The sequence below is a fragment of the Humulus lupulus genome, chromosome 3 (assembly GCF_963169125.1).
Source record: "Humulus lupulus chromosome 3, drHumLupu1.1, whole genome shotgun sequence".
In the NCBI taxonomy this organism is placed as follows: Eukaryota; Viridiplantae; Streptophyta; class Magnoliopsida; order Rosales; family Cannabaceae; genus Humulus; species Humulus lupulus.
Genome location: NC_084795.1, coordinates 32,720,745 through 32,742,315, shown reverse-complemented (window position 1 = coordinate 32,742,315; position 21,571 = coordinate 32,720,745). Strand labels below are relative to the sequence as shown.

At 41.8% G+C, this 21,571-nt stretch overlaps 1 protein-coding gene across 1 annotated transcript; it reads right to left on the bottom strand.

Annotated features, from left to right (window-relative positions):
- Positions 1-1,826: 1,826 nt before the first annotated feature.
- LOC133822475 (histone-lysine N-methyltransferase ASHR2) lies at positions 1,827-4,016 on the bottom strand. The gene is made up of 2 exons (XM_062254824.1): positions 2,518-4,016; positions 1,827-2,115 (listed from the first exon to the last, which is right to left on the bottom strand). The coding sequence occupies exon 1, from the start codon at positions 3,754-3,756 to the stop codon at positions 2,557-2,559; it is 1,200 nt and encodes a 399-aa protein (XP_062110808.1). The 5' UTR covers positions 3,757-4,016; the 3' UTR covers positions 1,827-2,115; positions 2,518-2,556.
- Positions 4,017-21,571: the final 17,555 nt, after the last annotated feature.

Here is a 21,571-nt window from a genome sequence, read left to right as displayed (position 1 = left end):
AATGAGCAACCTCTCAGGCCTCCAAAGAACAGAATAAAAGATGGTCCTTTTCAAGTCAAGTGAGTGACACAACTCGCATGCGAGAAGCCACACCCACTGCCACCACTTCTTATGCTATCCCTCTTCTTTTTTATTCACTATAAACAAACATGTATTTGGGTTTTTCCCATTTATTTTATTTTTTTATTTAACTTGAAAATATATAAATATATATATATATAAAAATATACGTGAAGAGAAGGAGCCAAATTACTGGGTTCTAACCTTAGTTGCCACAAATGACAAACAATTAGAAACAAGTAAAACAGATTTGGGAGACCCACAGTGAGACTGGTTCGTAGTCAAAAAGCAAAGCATCTCCTCCTTCATTCTCCACAAACAGTGAATAGTACCACTATTTATATTATGCGTTTGAGTTGTCTGTCATTTGACTTTTGAGTCCTCCTAGTCTCTCCTATTTATTACCTTCTTTCAATAAAAAAAACCCACACGCATTCAATTTCATTGAAAAAATTTGCCAAAACTGAACAAATTTATTATGTCCAAACCCAATCATGTAATTTTTACTTATTTATACGCATCCGTTTATTCTAATCTTTTTTCTTTCCTAATACATATATTTACCAAAAACCTAATGTAACTCTTCCAAATGCCAACCCATATATACATACTTTTCCGTTTTCCATAAATTACGACTTTTTCTTTGGAATTGGGTGTGCGTATGAGTGTGACCTGTTCTTTTGGTGTTGAGTCTCATCTCACCCATCACTTTCACACAACTCTTAGTTATACGGAAATAAAGAAAGGTACAAAAAAAAAAAATATATATATATATATATATATAACGAAAGGCATGGGAAAGCCCATATCATTATTCACATTATTCTTATTCAATATTCATTTTTATATGAAACGGACAACGGAACAACAAGTAAATCATCAAACAAATCAAAATTAAAAGAAAAGAAAAGAAACAAATGCCATTTCTGCTAACTCACACAATTTGTGCATTCTTTTCTTATTATATACCTTATAAAAATTCATTTCTCACTTTGGTACATACATGAATGAATGAATGAATATATTCCTACCTAAGCAATACATATAGCTGCTGACAGTGTTTTCCACTTTCCACTTGTTATGTTTTAACAAAGCAAAACAAAACAAAAGTCACTCCTTTTGTACGTGTTATAAAATTTGAATGGCATAATAGGTCCCCAAACGAATATGAATTGTGAATAATGAGTTAGAGTTGAGTTGAAGCTGACTAAAAATCCAACTTCATATCATAGAAAGATCATGTAGATAAAAAGGTAATTAAAGAAAGGCAAATAGGCATCCCTTTTAACCGAAAGGTTGCATATAGTTATAGTCGTATAATATCTTGTTTCAACACACATGTTAAAATTACAATGAAAACTATCCCAAAAGAACGAATATTCATTAAGGGGAGCAGGGGCAGCCTAATTAGACTTAGTTACACATGCTGTATACATATATAGTAACTCATTTCCTAGTCAAACAAACATGCAATTGTCTCTCTATGATCAATTCAAGACCCACCACAACTTACATCAAGACTTTTCTTTTCTTTTCTTCTTCCCACCCTCTTGTTGCTAGTTGCTACTTGCTTTGGTTATATATCTTTTTCTTCATAATTCTAATTTATTACGATATTAAGACGTGCAACTTACCCGAACTCATTCCAAAATACCACACTACTTACCCCCAACTTTTTCTTTCTTTTAATAATATCAATCAAGCCATTTTCGTGCCCCAAACCACTTACTCATCATCAAACAATAGTTATAATAATAAAGTCGCAGTAATCCAAATAACAAACAACTTGTATTTGGCCAATGTGCTCTCCACAAATGTTCATTAAACAAAATTGAACCAATATGGTACAAATGAATGATGGGAACACCATAACCATATATTACCATATTAGTCATATGCCATCTAACATGTATCATCTACTCTCTTGGTTTCCAGTCCTCTCCTTAATAAAGAGTTCGATCAACTAGAACAACTAACCAAAGACATAGGATAGGAGAAAGACACTACCAGAACGAGTCAACACGTGATAAGTGAACGACCCTGATCTTTTCAAACCTGTGACAAGGACAACATATTGAAATTGCTAGAAGCATTAGCCATAAGGCCCATAACAGAGCACCCTCCGAGAAAAAAGGGGGAAAAAAGCAAATCTTTAATCTTTAGTCCACTCCAAACAACATATATTCATAAGAGGCTAGGCTACAAGATTATTTATTTAGCTAACTCAACTAATTTTGAAAGGGAGTAACTTTCATTTTCAAAGGTCACTACCCCTTCATGCAAGGGTTGAGGCAGCAATGAACATAGCACAACATACATATCTGACCAAATATCAGAATCAAATCAAACCAAACCAAGCTAAGCCTAAACATTAGACAACAAACCATATAATTTCAAGCTTGTTTCTTTTTTCATAAATAATGTCAAAAAATGCTGGACAAAAGTGAGAACACTTACATGACAAAAAGGCATTCATCAAAGAACAACGGGCAGCAGTCAAGCATCATCCATGGATAGTTGTTGGTCATCATTTTTTAGATTGCCGCAGACATTACACTCCATAACATTAGATTTAGAATTGGCAGCGGAGGGTGGTGGAGGTGCGAGCGTGCCCCAGCAGTTGTTTCGATCACACATGTATCTCACAAAGAAATAGGCGTGGGGGAAGTCAAACTCAGACTCACCCTCAGGCTCTGCAGAAGAACCCATGGTTTGATCAATGTCTTCATCCATAAGCTCTTCCTCTTCCTCCTCCTCTTCCCCGTGATCCTGCTCTTCCTCTCCCTCATGGTCGGACCACTGGGCTTCGACCTTGCAGCGGTCACAGTCACAAGCGAAGCCGTAGTCCTCCCTCAGCCTTTTCTGCCTGCTGGGATAATTCTCGTTCACGGGAAAATAACTCAAGCAGACTTCCCGTCCCTGGGGAACATCGTGGATCATTCTGACGATGATATCAATGTTGTTGTTCTCACCTGAAGGGAAGTCGACGTAGTCAAACCTGCACGCGTTGGGAAGGCAGTCGTGGTTGAAGAGAGAGGCTTTGGGGTAGATGCCGTAAGCTCTGACGGATCTTGGGGCACTCTCGGAGAAAGGCTCCATCAATCCGAATGCGTTGAGCTTGTCTTTGGCCAGCAACGCCGCCGAGAGCTCCAACGAGAACCAACCCGACGCCGGAGGAAGACAGACTGATGAGATGAGGGAGTAAATGAATTGGGCAGCGGCGGTAGAGTCAGGCTCGGACTGACCCTGAAGAGAGAGCAGAATTTGGAAGTGGGGCGAGGAGAGGTTGGCAAGGTTGTGAGCGGCCAGGAGGAAACGAGCTTGGAGTTGCTGCTCCGGGGAGAGTGAGGAAGAGTGGTGGCGGAGACGGAGCAGTGATTGGCATAGCCAAGGAGAGTGAGTGGAGGTGGAGGCTGCGGAGAGACAGTTATGGTTGCAGAAGCGTTCTGAGCAGCAGTTGGGGCATGTTGGCAGTGGCTGCGGCGCCGAGGGCAATGGCAATGGCAAGGTTCTGAAGCAGTGAGCGCAGTAGGAAGAGGAAGAGGGAGAGGCAAGGATGAGCGGTAGAGCAGAGTATACGAGGATGGGGGAGTCCTTGAGCACTATTTGGCCACCCCTCAGCGGCTGAGACGCCACCAGTGCTCTTCCCCGGCCAGGGATCTCCACTGCCCTCAAAGCTTCTTCTCTTTCTCCCATGGTTGCTGCTGCTTTCTCTCTTCCAATTCCAAAAACCCTTCTAGGCTGCTACTGGGCTAATCAGAAACCCCTTCTTCCCCTTCAAAATATTTCAACGAAAAATACGACATGGGCCATTTTCTTGGGGTTTGGTATTTTCAAGAGAAGTAATTAAATTATGGTATTTGTAGAAACAAACATTAAGTACTGGTAATTTCAAATATTGATAATCAGCTCGCTATCACAGTGATTTAAGCAACAAATGAAAACGGCATTTATCAAAAGAACACAATAAACTTTTTACACGGTTCAGTATGAACACCTATTCCGCTACACCAAACGCGCTGACAAAAAACTAAGTAATAATCAAAGATAATTAATTGCAAGAACAAAAAAACACACACACACACAAGAACATTATCTATTTGTTTGAAATAATATCTGTTTAATTGTTTTATACGTAGACCATATTTTGTTTGCAACCAATGACAAGGATTTGTTAAATGAATTAAAATATATTTTTTCTAAGAGTTTTGATCGTTATATTAATTTCAAATAATATAATGCTAGATTAAATAATGTGACAAAATGTGATTAATCACACCTTATAATGTATTATTGAGGGTTGTAAAATTGGACACATGTGTATCCAAATATAACATATTTTGGAGCTACAAATTTGTAACTCTCAAATATTACTCAATAATGTATAGATTAAGAGTTACATATTTGTGTTTGAATTTCATAGAGTCATTATGTAATATGGTTGTTGAAGACATGTTTTTACAAAATCATGTGGAAAAGGACTTGGGACGTTTTGGAAAAATTGAATTTTTGAAGGCTGAAATTGTCAGTGATCACGGCCACTGATTGTGTTTTTCAACCTCTTTTACTTTTTGCTTCTATCTTATATATTTATTTGTATTGTTATGCTTTGAGTTGTATTATCAATATATCTATCATCTTCTATTTCTATTTACTTGTATTTTTACAATAAAGTTGTAACACTTATATATCTATCATTTTGTCTAGTAACATTTTGCATATAGTTGTATTTTTTATTTTACCATTTCCATTGAGTATAAAATATTCTCTAACATTGATGTGAATGAATGTTTAGACCAAAAGAAAATTGCAAAAAAAGTGATGTGGTGTCTTCAAGGTTTAAGATAGTATGCTTATGTGTTATACTTATTTTCGGCACGATGACATGGCAAAGACAGTGCTAATTAGGACTGAAAAGGAGCTTGCTAATTGCTAATGTTCTTATCATCGTTGGTATTACAACCCTGGTCGCCAATTGTTCATAGATTATGCAACTGTTTGTAATCTTATATTTCATAATTTAGTTAATCATTTGTCAAAGAAAAATTAGTGAGAATTTTCATTTTTAAGTGATTTTGCACCCTGACCTAATTTGATTAATTATCTAAATTTTTCGATTAATTATCTAAAATTTTCGACTAACTATCTAAATTGTCAATGATCATTTTGAAAAATTTATCAAAATTACTTTAACAAAAAGACAATTTTGCCAAAGAACCCTATCAATCATAAACTCAAATTCTCTAGAATTAGCTACTCTCCGCAATGAGTGGCCACACACCTCATCCGTACTATAAATAAAGGGAAACATTTTTTTAGACTACAGTGTACAAAACCACAAATTTCTCTGTAATCCGAGCTTTTATAACTTAGTTGATCCTAGTTCATTTGGTCTTTGTTTGGGAGTTATAAGCAATAAAAATTATTAAATGTAAGTAGATCATTTATTAGGTCCAACTGCTATAAATCTTCCTCTTCCTTACTACACATTTAATTCCTTAGGAGTTCGTGCATATGCCTTTTGTCATTTTTATAAAATATGGTCATTGACCAAAAGCGTGGTCAACCACTAGAAAATTTCAAAGAAACATTTATTTAGATCAAGAAAATTGCAAAGAAAGTGATGTGTATCTTCAAGGTTTAAGACAGTATGCTTATGTTTAGACGAACTAAAAATTTAGAGATGATTGCCTAACCAGATTCTTACTTTGTTGGATACACGTATGTAAATCAACATAAAATTACATTTTAGGATGGCTAATATAGTTGTATTATGGAGTATCGAGCAAGGATTCACTACTAATGGGGCATGGATTCTCCATCTAAATAAACAACAAAGGAAATAACTAATTTATTATTCCTGAATGTTAAACTCACTACTAATGGGACATAATTCTCCATCTAAATAAACAACAAATGAAATAACTGATTTATTATCCCTGAATGTTAAACATAACATCATTGGCCTAAATTTTTATTTGGAATTATGAACATTAATGAATTTTAATTTTTATGCAATTCACAATTTTTATATTGAAAACTTTATTTGTACTTTTATCTTTTAAATTAATGCATCCTAGTGGAGATTTCCTACCTTACCTTGATCGGGAATATGCAAGAATTGGGATCAAAATGGCTAACGAGGACAAGAATGGGGAAACATTCCTCGCATTATGTTCATCCCTAATCTTGACTGTAACTTCCAGTGTCAAGGTTGAGTTCGTGTTTTGATGTTTTTTTGTTAGGGAACATCAGTAACTTCATTAGATAGAGAAAAACCATTTCCTATCATTACAAAATACTCCTATCGTGAAGGATGAAATATTCAACATCCCAGAAGTCATAGTAGTTAAAGTCCACTTAGCTACATTGTGTGCATAAAAGTTTGAAACTCTAGAAACAGAATTAAAATGACAACTGACAAATTTATTCTTAATACCATACACTTCCTGTATAATTGGATCAATTTCCCAGACCCTCTCCTGGCCTTTGCAAGCTCTAACAACTGAGGTAGAGTCCCCTTCAAAGATTACAAACTGATGGCCAAACTCCAATGCTATTCTAAGGGCCATACAAGCTAGAGCTTCCCCCACAAGCACAGTGGTATATGGTTGTCTAATTTTACACATGAGATTAGAATTATAGATTTATATGGGAAACATTAGAATATCCAATCATAAGAGAACGTGTTAAAGAAACGAAGTAATTATTGAGCAGGATAACACTAAATTGATGATAGCGATCTTTGACTAAAGACATGTCACGAGAAAATTTTAGTATCGTCGTGTGATAATCATTATATTACAGATTTTAGTTTTTTTGAAACTTTATCATATTAATTTGCACACATTAATTATATATACTAGGTAAAAATAGTGTGTAGTTTTAACGGTATAAACATGGTTATTCATTACATGTATTTATTTTTATTATTTTTTAATTATCATATCAATTTTAAATAAATAAAAAATATCATAAAAATAAATAAAATATGTTTATAAACATGCTTATTCAATACATGTATTCATTTTTATTATTTTTTAATTATCATATCAATTTTAAATAAATAAAAAATATCATAAAAATAAATAAAATATGTTTAATATAACGTAGGATATAAATGTATTAAAACATTAGGGCAAAACATTGTCTATAATTTTAATAAAAACTGGTTCACTTTTTTTTTCAATATATAATATAATGAATTATAGTTCTAAAGTATATATATATATTTATATAAATAATCTTTATATATATGACATCTAAATACAACATTGACATAGATATATGATGTACCCAAAACGGGTATATTTTAAATATTTATATCGCAAGCGCACGAATCGTTCATATAGAATGGTGATCGTGTAAGCAAGGATGTCGAACCCAAAGGAGTTGTCTAAAATCGAAAAGAAAACTATTTTAAACCAAAATTAATAAATTCTAACATAGTCCCAAAGATTGATGAGATTTTGTGACAATAAAAGATAATAATAAAGATATTAAAGACAATATATAAAAATAAATTAATATTAGAAATCAAGATGGTAAAAGAAAGATTATTAAGATAATAAAATCCACAAAATATAAGTTCAATAATATTTAAAAGTACATTGATTCTCAAATTTTAGTGATAGTTAAAATAAATTAAACTATCATTTTCCAAATGGATTAATAATTTTAAGCACAAATTACTTCTAAAAATATAAGATTTTTCTTCACTTTTCAAATTATAATTTCAAAGTATTCAATATAAATCAATCTAATGAAATAACAAATAAATCAATGAACATTATTTATAAGGCAAAGCATAATATTTTTGTTCTAAGCATTGAATGTGTACAATTTAATGACACATCTTACACAAAGAATATTATGTTTTTGCACTAATGAAGAACAAAGTGTAAATATGTGCTAATAATAAAAAATACATGATATTTAAGATGAAAGAAAATATTTGAAGAAGAAAATCCATAAACTTTATTGCACAAAATGGGAAATCAACATACAACATAAATACTATCTAGTTACATATTGTTTCATCATTACCTTAATAATCTTAAAAAGATTAGAAACTCATAACTAGAATAGAAATTACAAACCAAAAAATTACAAACATAAATAGGAAATTTTGGAGGAGAAACCCCCAAAATTTTCCTCTAAAAACTCATAGAAAAATGACCAAAAAGAAGAAGAAGATGAAGAGAATAGAGATTTTGAAATGTGGTAAGTGTGTAGTGTAACCTCCCTAAAGAATAAGCACTTCAAATCCCTTATCTATAGCCAAAAAAATGAGTATTAAAATAATAATTAAATTGATTAAATTAATTAAATTAATAATAATATGGCAAATAGGGGTAAATTATATGGTGTAATAATAATTTTGGGGTAAAATGTGTGGAAAAATTGGGTAAAAAGAATTGGAATTTTAGACAAGGGAACAACGTGACAATTTGTGGGCTCAAAAAGGGGAAAAAGAAGCTTGGTGGCAGGCTAGGGGAGCTATTGGCGTGATTAGGCCTGGGGAAACAGTTGGCGTGGGTTCGTCTGCTTGGAGGACATGGGCCCGAAGTGATGGCAGGGCAAGAGGAGACGTGTTGGGCCGAGTGGCTGGTGGAGTTCGGCTGGGAGGAGAGGACAGACGCTGGAGTCAAGCCAGGCGAGCTGGGCTTTGGTGGTAGGCCGAGTAAGGCATGGGCTTGTGGCTTGTTGGGTGGTGCAGTTTGGGCCTTAACACTTTTAGCTCTTCTCTTTCAATTTTACCATTTTTTATTTCTTTCTTTTCCTTACTTTTCAACCACAAAAATGCAATAAATTTCCTACAAAATAAATTATAAACTAAATTAAAATTAAATATTTTCATTAATAAAATATACCATATAACTTCCATGAAAATTTTAATTAAGATTTAATTTACATAACATTTAATTTCAATAAAATCATATTTTTAGCATTCAAACTAACAATACTAATTTTAAATAATTAAATTACAACATAAAACAATAAAATATCTATAAAAACATATAAAAATCTAGAAAATTACAATAAAACTAATAAATGAAAAATTACTTAAAAACTTAATAAATTAGTTAAAAACTCAAGAATTAATCAACAATTAGCACATAAAAAGTGGTAAAATAACTCTATTTTGTAGAGTTATCACACCCCCAAACTTAATATTTTGTTAGTCCTCGAGTAAAAGAAAAATTAAAAACACACACATTTTTTTTAATTGGTGATGTCAAATGTTTAACTCAAAAATTACATAATGGAAATAGTTCAAAGAAAATCACAAATAAAAGTAAACAAAAATAAATTAAATCTCAAGAGATAATCAAGCAAATTCTAGAATTTTTTATTTTTTTTTATTTTTAGAGATTTAAAGAATTTAATGTTTAAATAAACTATATCCAAATATCTCAAATTCGAATAGAATAGTGTTACACTCAGATTTCGAGCCATAAGAATTGTGATCTCGAAAGCTGGATTCGTAAGGAATGGACTCGTAATGTCTGGAACATGTGTCCACAACCTAGGCACCGAACCTGCGAAGTAGAGACAACTTCGAAAATGGTAGCCTCGAAACCATTACAAGCTTGAAAGACAGACCCCAAAACACGTCTGTTCTCGGACGGCTTCGGATCAGGGTCTCCGAACCTGATATAAGAATGAGCTCGAAGTCGCATGACCTCCGGGAAATGTCATAGCTCGAAGGCCAGTAAGAGACCTGGGTGATAACAGCAATTGACAATGTAGATTGATAACTTTGAATAACCTCGTAAGTCATTTTGGAGAGACGCGGTCTACGTGGATTGCTGTAAATCCCCTATAATCAAGGGATATTTATTATTCAGTTATACACCCCCTGATCTTCAGGGGACGTTTCCTTGTATATAGGATTACAGGCTTTGAATGCCATTAAATTTATTTGCATATACAGAATAACTTCTTGAAATATGTGGGATAGTATTCTGAAATCTTCTCTATAAATAGAGAGGTCATGCACCATTGTAAAGAGAGGAAATTTTGTGATCTTAAGAGAAAACTCTAGAGAATTTATTCTTGAAGAATTTTCAGAGATCATCTTAAGTTTTAATAACAAAGACTCGTGGACTAGGCAGAGTTAACTGCTGAACCACGTAAAAAATCTCATTTGTGTTATCATATTTTTCTTGGCCATAACCAATCATTGTTTTCGTGCTCTTATTTTACTGTTGACGAATAACGGCGTCAACAAATAAAAAAGTGACATATTATGAAAAATATATATTTAAACAAAAATAACTTTAAAAATTAAAAGTAAAGCTTAATACTTATTTATATTTTTCTAAGAACTATGAACAATTTCAATCATAATTCTTATCATTAGAAAATGAGAATCACCAATATTTTTTTCAAACAAAACAAAGAAAATATATATAACAAATGAAAATCACATAAAAACAAAAAGAAAAACAAATAAAGAAAATATATATTTTTTAATTTTACAACAAATGAAAACATGCATAAACACAAAGAAAAATACATACACATTACCCTCAAACTTAAATGAAACATTGTCCTCAATGTTTAATAAAATGGAAAAAATTAAGAACTACTCCATTTGATGAATGCTTCCTTGATTTGACTCTTTTGTTGTCTTCTCTTCTTTTCTTTTTGGGCAAGAAGTTTCCTTCAAGCTTTTTGAAAAACATGAAACAAAAACACACAACAAAAGTGAAATATAAAATAAACATAAAAAGTATGGGTTGCCTCCCACAAAGTGCTTTAGTTTATAGTCTTTAGCTCGACTTTAATTTTTTTTCTTTTAACCTACACCCAATCGATGGTGTAAAATTTCATTTGTAGAGTGAGTTATGACTTTGATGCAAATGCCATAAATAATAATTAATAACATCACACCTACAAGAAAATTAGAAATATGCAATTTTAAGGGAATATCAATAAAATAAGAAATTGCATATCTATCCTTGTCATTTTGAGTAAATATACAAATTTGTTCATTTATGAGCTCTTGAGATATAATTATATCTTTTTCATTTTCCTCATGAGCCTCAAAAATTATTTCATCCAACTCTTTTGTTTCATTAGGGGGTTTGATGCATATTACAAGTTCTTCAACAACTTAATTCTCCTTTTCATTAAAAATTTGACTATTTGGATTGGGAATGGGTTGTGCTTACCGAGTTTTTCGGAAACCTTAATAATAAAATATTAGAGAGCTTAGAAGAAATGATTTATGGAATAAAGACAAGGTTTTTACGTGATTGGGGCATTAATGAGCCTTAGTCCACGAGACAATTATATTAGAGCTTAGAGAATCTATAACAATGGAGTTTTCTACAAATTTTAGCAGAGTAACTGTTTACCAGCCAGAGGTCCCCCTTGCCCAATGCCCCACTACCTGTATTTATAGGTTTACGGGTGCACTGGGCTTGGGCCAGGTTGACCCAGGCCCAATAAGGGTATAAATATTGTTGGCTTCTCTAATGGAAGCCCAATACAAAGGATTAAAACATAGAAAATACACTAATATGAGCCCACTGGGCCGACCCAAACCACATCTGTCACCCGACAAGTTGGGGCTTTGGTCTGGGCATTTCGTGTTACGAGGCAGATTCAGGGGACAAGATCGGTCAGAGTAGTGGCGGCGCAGGTCTGAACTAATGGCGTACAATCCCGAGGTAGCCTTTTCTGCAGGTGAAGCGTGGGGACAACCCCCACGCCTCATGGGACGAAGTCAGGGTCATGGACGCTTTACCTTACCAACCTCAGACAACCGACCTGGGATTGTTTACCCACGTCCCCCTCCATTCTTCAAGGTCTCGTATCGTTTACCAGTGGCCTGGATTACTTACCGGGAGCCCAGACCGTTACCAGGAGCGCGGAACATTTTCTACGTGCTCAGACTATTCTACCAGGATCCCGGACCGTTTACCAGGCTCCAGGATCATCCACTGCGATCCCGACTGTCATTACCAGAAGCCACGCTCATACCCTCTCTCATATGACCGTCCCGTACAACACTCCCCGAACGCCCTTTGGGCCTCATCTAGACTTGGACTGCCAACGTCTATTTTACTCTTTGCCAAACGGGCCTGGTCTGGGCCCAAACTCATTCGGGTGGCCCGCGGGCTTGAAGCGTGGACCCGGGCGCCTGGAAGGAAATGGGGATAACATTTACCCCCAAGCCTTCATCTAGGCTTGCGGTGGAGGCTTGCTTCAGTCCTGGATCTTCCCGACATTTCTCGGTTTGTTTCCAAAGTGACGGGTTTGCGGCGAGGGGCACTGCGTGCTGGACGAGTGTGGAGCTACCGCTTGTGACGTTGACTTGGACCGCGTCTCATGAGCCCGGACCATTTACCAGGGTCCAGGTTCGTTTACCAAGGCCCCGGTTCATTATAAGGGATACACGTGCCCCCTAGCAATGGTCGCATTGATGGCACTTGATCCTGAAAGGTCAACAAATACCTCAGGGATCACTATGCTAGGGTTATTATGTCAGCTCGGTTCACAAAGCATCCCATCCGCACGAGCGTGTCCCATTATTACTTCTGCGACAAGGAGGACCGTAGGATAGGGCAGCCTTGGAGGTGCTCCTCTTTTTGGGACGTTGGATCGGAGCGGTGCGAATCGCGCCTTGGGGGTACCGTGATCCAGTACTCGAGTGGATCCATTAATGTCCCTGCACGATCTTGGATCGTTCGATAGGGGGGATCGATCCCAACCGTTAGATCAAAACCAGCACTTTGGTTCTTATAAATACCCCTTAGGCTTTCATTTGAAACATTTACATTCTCGAGCCAAAAAAAGAAACTCGAAGGATTTGTTTATGACTGAGCTTGCCGATGACATCTTCTGTCGTCTGCTCCGTCTTCGCCGTCGCCTATTCCCAACGATTCCGATATCTGCACCCTCACCTGAGCAAACGACACCAGCCTGCCCTCTTGACGAGCTGCTGAATCGCCACTAACAGTTCAAGATAGAGATTTTACCGTCACTGTCCCCGGACAACCACCATTTTTCACGACCAGCAATTTACAGTAAGCTTTCCTGACTTTCTCCTTTACACATCCATATATACATATGTAGATTTTATGCTGCTTTGCTTATCTGCTTGGGTTGCTAGACCTTGCCTATGCTTAGAATTAGAGTGTTAGGGAAAGAAAACTTGGTCCGGGCTGCTCTAGACCCCTTTGGGTTTGGGTGGTTCCCGAACAAGTGGCGATGGGACGGCTTAGGAGTGTAGTCTTTCTTTGTTGTTCCCGATTAGGATCTTGCGGATCCTTGGTGATCCCGGACTTGATCCGGAGGGGACTCTTCCAAGCAATTCATAGGAGATCCCCCATACCTTAACCAACCTTCTTGGGTTCTAGTACTGACTGCTTGGTTTGTTTGTTTTATTCTGTTATGCTCCCAGATCATTAACCATGACCTCAGGCGTCACCCTTCACTCGGAGGAGCAAGCCAACGCGACCCCTATCACTTTGTCTGGGCCCAAGACTCCCAAAGGCAACAGGTGGGAGATGGACGTGGTGCCGAACCTGTTCCAGAACTACCGGATGCTATACACCCTAGAGAAGTGTTTGGGCGTGGAGTCGACTCTCGGACTGTTCCATAACCGCCTGGCCAGGAGAAAGGAGAAGGCCCACACCTCCGTGGGTGGATTCGGGGCCTGGAGCGTAGGCCACATTAGTGCTGGGGCCACGCACCCGCTCTACGACTATTTCGTGCAATTCCTGACGTTCGTGGGGATTGCACCTTTCCAGCTTCTGCCCCAAGCATACTGACTGCTTGCGGGATGACGCGTCTTCTGTGTCATGAAGGAGATCCTGAAGCCGACCCCGGCAGAAGTCTTGTACTTCTACAAACTGGAGCCGCAAGTCAAAGTCAAGGACAAGACCCTGGACGACTTCTACAGGCTTAAACTGCGGGGCAACTACCCTCCTCCCACCAGCACCTGGAAGCATCCCCCAGACGTCAGACATTACTGGTTCTTGATGTTCGGGTTTCTTATAGAAAAGAACCCCATGCTGATGCTGGACTTCCAGCGAGTGGGTAAGTGGTTTCCCGATCCCTGGCTTCCTTTTTTCTTTTTCTTTTTTGTCTTGGTTTTTTATTCCTCACTCTCAACTCATTGTCTTGGGCGGCAGGACCCTATGCCCAGACTCCTCTCACCTAGTTCATCCTGGACAGGAAGAAAATTTACTCCGAGCTAAGCACGGAGGATTTGGACGTGGGGGGCTACGTCACCACTGACAACCTCCGAGTGATCGGGATGCTCGTAGCCCATCAAACGATCAAGGCCCCAAGCCTCCGGGGGATACAATGCGAGAAAGGTCCCGCACTGAAGGAGGAGCTGGCCCTGGAACACATTAGGGTTGTGGAGGTCGCAGCACTGGCGGATGCGGCCAAACAAAAGAGGGACCAAGCTCAGCAGAGGGAGGCGTCCGCTTCCGAGGAGCTGGAAGCCCTCTTCGACAAGGCACAGCCGAACGCGGGGACCCCTGGAGCTAGCGTATCAGGGCGAGGTAACTCACCTTTGATTTTGACTTATGCTCCCCAAGTTGGGGACTTAGTTAGGGATAGGCTAGCACACCGAGGCCTCGTTTTCGGGGTTGAAGGGGAAATGAGACCTTCATCTCCCATTCCCGTAGGCTCAAAAATCCTTATGTATTCATCCGGGTTCCTTCAATACGAGAACTTTCTACACACGAATGACATGGGGGACCAAGTCTATTCTTTTGCCTTAGGAGAATTTAAGTCGGGTCCGGGGCCTAGATAAGGGTGCATCCCGGATCACTTTTAGTCTTGATTTCCTTGTTCACTCATTCATTTTACTAACTCTTTGTTGTTTGTGTATATTTCAGAAGACTCTGACATGTCCAACCCGGTGGACAAGATGAAGCAGGCCTTCAAGATCCGGGCTGCCAAGGAGAGGGTCACGGCCAAGAAAGCCGCTAAGAACGTGCCTAAGAAGACGCCAGCGTTGGAGCTTTAACCCACCGAGGTGGCCTTGGCAGCAGTTCCGATCACGACAGTTGACCCGACCACTGTCCCTGATCTTCCCACTCACCCTCCAGTGATTGACCTGGAGCAGGAACCAGCGGTGACCAGAGCACCGGGAAACGAGCCGCGAACTTGGGCGCGGCGGAGGCGGAACCAAGAACCAAGAAGGCCAGGACTAGACGCGCTAGTTCAGCCGGGGAGTCATCCAGGGAGAGTCGCCCTAACGCCAAGGAACTCTCGGCAGCACCGACTCTCCTCGTCCATCCGACCTTACGTGAGGAGGGGGAGGCAATTGTGCGAGATGAACAGTCCAAATTAATTTCCCAGACCTGGGAGAGTGGTCGGGAAAGAAGGGAGGAGGTTTACAAGGTCCTAACGATTCATCGTCAGGTCGAATTTGCTGAGCGTCCGGCAGCATTTAGTGTCCCCCAGCCAATCGTGGATCGGCTGGTCACCGAGACGGGTTTCCCCCCCGAACTGGGGCAGGACACGGCCCCGTTCGCGGTGGACTTACTGGACTAGGTGGGGAATACTATGTCCAACCTCCAACTGAAGTGGTACGCCACTATCGCCAATTAGGACATGTTGTTCATCTCCCAAGCTCTCCGCCACCAAGCCACCGCTGTGACTTTGCTTTGCATCTTCTTTTTTTTTATTATTTATTTTTTTATTCTTGTTTAGTTAGGACTCTTTCTAAATTTGCTTTGTTCCAGGATTCTCTACTGGCCCACTGGAACGCCGATCTGGTAGCCGAGGCTGCCATGAAGATGGAAACGATCTAGCTGGAGTTGGAGGCGGCCGTGAACCAACGGGAAACCGTTAAGGAATCCCTGATCAAGGATATTGCAGAGGCCACCTGGACTAAGTTTCAGCTTGAAGAGACTATGTCCCGAAGAGAAGCTGAGACTGGCAAGCTGGTGGCTAGTCTAAAGGTGGAGCTCCTCCGAGTAAAGGCTCTGCAGGAGGCGTCCGTAGCCCAGTCTACCCAGGATTGGGAGAGGATCACTGACCTGGAGTCCCGGGTCAGAGGATTGGATGAGTTGCTCCAGCAGGAGGTGAAGGTGCACGATGAGACTCGCCGCGAGAAAGAAAAGGCGGATGCTAGGCTGGAGGTCACCTTCGATGAGGCCATCTACATGGCCTGGGTCCAGGGCAAGAATATGAACTTCCTGCTCTACCCGACCCTGCCGCGAAGAGGCCTAAATTCGAGGCCAAGGAGAAAGTAGACGCGGAGCCCCTGGACGAGGAAGAAGCGGATGAAGCCGTCAAGGATACGTCGGAGCGGGGCGAAGCTTAGGCTCGGGACCTCTTTTCACTTTTCTTTTTTTTTTTTTTAAATTTTGTAACACTTTTACGGACGCGAGTGCGTCTAAGAAAATATTTGTGTTCTTACCCACGTTATTTTTTTTTATGTTGATTTCCCGTTCTCATTCGTTTAAGCTTTCTCTAAGTGTTTTACCACTTCTGCATGAATGAGCCGAGTGTTTGGGCCCAGTTCCAACGGCCAGGAACTCTCCTGGTGATCCGTCTTCGGATCTCCACGGCCTGGGCTAGATTACTCATGCTTTTAACATATCAGCTTGCTTTAATCCTGCTGCTCAAGTTCTAATGGCCTGGGCCATTAGGGAGTTGGTAATTATTCCTGAATTTCTTTGCCCAGTTCCCCGTGTTGAGAGTTTGATGGTCTAGACCGTCAGAGATTAGTTGATTAGCTTGTTTTGAACCCTAGGTTAGGTTCCCATGGCCTGGGCCATTTCTAAGACTAATTTTAGACAACTTAGACCTGGGGGTTTGCATTCTTATGATCCTATGTTGTTGTAGGAATGACGCGGATGGGTATTTAGTTATCTAGGACCGCAGACCGCATGCAGTCAACCAAGTTTTAGGTATTTTATGTTCTCGGGACACGCATGTACGGACTGGGACCAGGCCTGAGCCTTAGGTCCTATATATTATACCCTCAGACCGCGTACGTCCGGGCCAGGACCAGCCTGAGCCTTAGGTCCTACTGAGTTTGTACCCCCCAGACCTTGTCGGTCTGGGTTGGGACTAGGCCTGAGCCTTGTGTCCAACCAGGTTTGTACCCCCCGGACCTTGTCAGTCTGGGTCGGGACTAGGCCTGAGCGTTGTGTCCAACCGGGTTTGTACCCCCCAATCCTTGTCGGTCTGGGTCGGGACCAGGCCTGAGCCTTGTGTCCAACTGGGTTTGTACCCCTTGGACCTTGTCGGTCTGGGTCGGGACCAGGCTTGGGCCTTTAATTTCTTGTTCTCGTATTTGTTCATACTGGGCTTACCCCCCGCCCCCCCCCCCAAGTGAGCGAAGACTGGTCTTCGGTCACTTGATTAGGGAAGCATATTGGGATTTCCATTGTTTGATAATATTTCTTTATGACGTTTTGTACACGCCATTTTTATTTTTTAAGGAATCTCCCTAAGGCGTACATCATTTACAACGAAAATATAAAACTGAAACATGCTCTCCTGACTACTGATAGTACTTACGGAGAAGTTCGGCGTTCCAGGCCCTTGGGACTTTCGTGCCATCGAGTTGCTTTAAACAGTATGTATCCAGACAAACTTCATGTTGAATTTCGTATGGCCTTTCCCAATTCGGGCCCAGAACCCCCACTCCCGGATCTTGGGTTGTAGGGAAGACTCTTCGCAGGACCAGATCGCTGGTTTCGAACCTTTGGCTTTTTACATTTGAGTTAAAATGTTGCGCGATCTTGCCTTAGTACATCTTCAACTAAACTTGAGACTCTTCCTGGATCTCCTCGATGAGATCAAGGGATTCCTAGAGTAAGGCATGGTTCTGGGCGGGATCGTACGTGTCTATTCTATGGGACGGGATGGCCGTTTCTTCCGGGATAACGACTTCACACCCATACACCATGGAGTAATGAGTGTGTCTGGTGGACGTTCTTTCGGTGGTCCGGTACGCCCACAGCACGCAGGGAAACTCTTCGGGCCAATTGCTCTTGTAGGCTTGGAGATTTTTCTTCAATGTTCCTTTCAAGATTTTGTTGATGGCCTCTGCTTGCCCATTCTCTTGAGGCCTGGCGACTGCGGAGAAGCTTTTGACGATACCATGTCTTTCGCAGAAATTCGTGAAGTGGATGTTGTCGAACTGCTTTTCGTTGTTGAACACAATCTTGTAGGGGAGCCCATACCGGCATACGATGTTGTTGATGACGAAATCCAAGGCCTTCTTCGAGGTGATTGTATTCATGGGCTCCACTTCAACCCACTTGGTATAGTAGTCGACGGCCACGATGGCATACTTCACCCCTCCCTTCCCGGTTGGGAGCGATCCTACTAGGTCGATCCCCCATACCACGAAAGGCCAAGGACTCATCATCAATGCTATTTCTGTTGGAGGGGCTCGCGGGATCTTCACGTACCTTTGGCACTGCTTGCATTTGCGGACGTAATCGACACAGTCTTTCTTCATGGTTGGCCAGAAATATCCTTGGCGCAGGATCTTTTTGGACAAACTAAGTTCAGCTGTGTGATCTCCGTAGAAGCCTTCATGCACTTTGTCAATGATTGCGCTCAGTTCGGTCTCAGATACGCATCTGAGGTATGGCATGGATAACCCTCTGCGGTAGAGCTTTCCGTCCATCATGACGTATCTGTGGACCTGGTATTTAAGCTTACTGGCTGTGGCCCTGTCTGCTGGCAACTCTCCAGTTGTCAAGTAGTGGACAATGGGTCCCATCCAAGACGCGGAGTGATCGATGGCGTTGATCGCGGAGGGTCGGATGCTAGGGATGGGGAGATGATTGATTGGGACCAGCCCAGACAGCTCCGCCTCTGCATCGGTGGCCAATTTTTCCAATGTGTCTGCGAACACGTTTTTCTCCCTCGGGATCTGGCGGATGGAGTGGCTCTTGAACGTTCGCAGCATTTCTCTCGTCTGAGTCACGTAAGCAGCCATCTTCTCCCCTTTGGTTTGGTATTCTCCTGAGACTTGTCTGACCACCAGCTGGGAATCGTTATAGATCTCCAGGTTCGTGGCCCCGACTTCCCGGGCCATATGCAATCCGGCCAGCATGGCCTCGTGCTCAGCCTCGTTGTTCGGCGCCTTGAAATGAAAATGCAAGGCATTTTGTAACTGGTGCCCTTGTGGCGACACTAGGATGATTCCGACCCCTGCTCCATTTTCATTCCAGGCTCCGTCCACGAACACCTTCCACACGGGCGCCGCGGGGTCTGCGGGGTTGTCCCCTTCGGTGATCCCGAAGCATTCCACAATGAAGTCGGTTAGAGCCTGTCCCTTGATCGAGACTCTAGGTACGTAAGCTATATCGAATTGACTCAATTCTATAGCCCACTTCAAGAGTCTTCCTGATGACTCGGGCTTCTGCAGCACTTGCCGCAAAGGATGGTTGGTCAGAACTTTTATGGCGTGGACCTGAAAGTAAGGCTAGAGCTTCTGGGACGCCATTAGCATACAAAATGTCAACTTTTCAATGATTGGATACCGTGACTCTGCCCCCAATAACCTTTTGCTCACGTAGTACACTAGGAGTTGGGCTTTCACGTCCTCCCGCACTAGTGCGGCGCTGATCACGTGTGCGGTCACAACCAAATAGAGGTATAGCGGCTCCCCGTCCACCGGTTTTTCCAGTATTGGCGCTTGGGCTAGATGCTCTTTCAGCTTTTGAAAAGCTTTTTCGCACTCGTCTGACCATTCGAAATGCTAGCTTCCCTGAAGAACGGGATGCACTTGTCCGTGGCCTTTGAGACGAAACGGCTTAAAGCGGCTATCCGCCCGGTCAGACTTTGCACGTCTTTGTGCTTCCAGGGAGAGGGCATTTCAACCAGTGCCTTAATCTTGTCTGGATTGGCTTCTATCCCCCGGAAACTCACTATGAACCCCAAGAGCTTCCCAGATGCCACGCCGAAAGTGCATTTTTTAGGATTCAGCTTCATCCCATACCTTCGATTGACCGCGAAGGCCTCGGCTAAGTCGCCAGAATGTTCACCGGAGGTTTTGAATTTGATCAGCATGTCGTTAATATAGACCTCCATGTTCCGCCCAAGCTGGGCCCGGAACATTCTGTTGACCAGCCTCTAATAGGTGGCTCCGATGTTTTTGAGCCCGAAAGGCATGACGATGTAGCAGTATACCCCTTTGTCGGTTTGGAAACTGGTATGCTCCTGGTCTGCTACATGCATAAAGATCTGATTGTAGCCTGAGTAGGCATCCATGAAACTCAAAATCTCGTACCTGGACGTCGCATCCACCATCTGATCGATCCGAGGAAGCGGAAAGCAATCTTTAGGGCAAGCCTTGTTGAAAATGGGAGGAACTGGTGTAGACAAAGATGGATCTACCTCTTCGACAGGGCTAGACGCCAAAGGAGTCGGAGGAGACACCTCAAGGGGCACCTCCATGACCGACTCAGCCTTAACCCTGGCCCTTTCTTCCAGCTAAAGGAGGTGGAACCTGGCCGACGGCTCCCTCGTGGGGTTCTTCCCAGACCATGTAGATAGGCCGGGCGGACACGTGGTAGCATTTTCGGGCGCTCTTCTAATCTCCCTAGACTGTTCCTACTCCTCCGTCATCGCAAGGGAACTTCATGCATAGGTGACGGATGGAGGTGATAGCCCTGAACTCGACCAATGCGGGCCGACCGAAAATGATGTTATAAGCAGTGGGACAATCCACTACTACGAACGTACAGAACTTGAACGAGCATTGCATCTTGTTCCCCAAAGTTACGAGCAACTGGATTTTTCCCATAGGGAGTATTGCGTCCTCATTGAAGTTGTAGATCTGGGTTGGGTATGAGGCCAGGTCTATTTCGGTTAAGCCAATTGTGATGAAGGCGGGCTTGAACAGAATGTTGACGGAGCTTCCGTCATCCACCAGCATCTGGGACACCAATTTATTGGCGATTTGGGCGTCTATGACCAGAGGGTCATGGTGCAGGAAATGGACGTTACGGGCATCATCTTCTGTGAAGGTGATAGGGAGGTTCATCAGCTTCAGGCGCTGAGCCAGGACTTGGACCAGAGCGCATACCTCTTGATCATGGTCGAGCTCGCTAAGGTAGCATTTTTTATCGTTCTGGGACGACGCTCCTAGATGAGGCCCGCCTGAGATGGTGGCCACATGGCCATCTACTCGGGGGGCGTGGTCCTGGACGGATAGGGCATTCCAGGCCCAGGTGCTTGCACAGCGGGGACCCCTTGAGGGGCCTGCGCTGCCAGACCCTTTGCGTACCCTCCCTGAGGCGGATATGCTCCAGGTGCACTCCGGGCCATGGACTGTCCGGGGACTATTGACAGGCTCGGAACTCCCACGGGGCTCCGGGATCATCCACTGCGATCCCAACTGTCATTACAGGAAGCCACGCTCATACCCTCTCTCGTATGACCGTCCCGGACGACGCTCCCCGGACGCCCTTTGGGCCTCATCTAGACTTGGGCTGCCAACGTCTATTTTACTCTTTGCCAAACGAGCCTGGTCTGGGCCCAAACTCATTCGGGCGGCCCG

What these genes read in the sequence shown, in the direction of transcription:
- LOC133822475 (XM_062254824.1), bottom strand. Translation starts at nt 3,756, where the DNA reads ATGGGAGAAAGAGAAGAAGCTTTGAGGGCAGTGGAGATCCCTGGCCGG.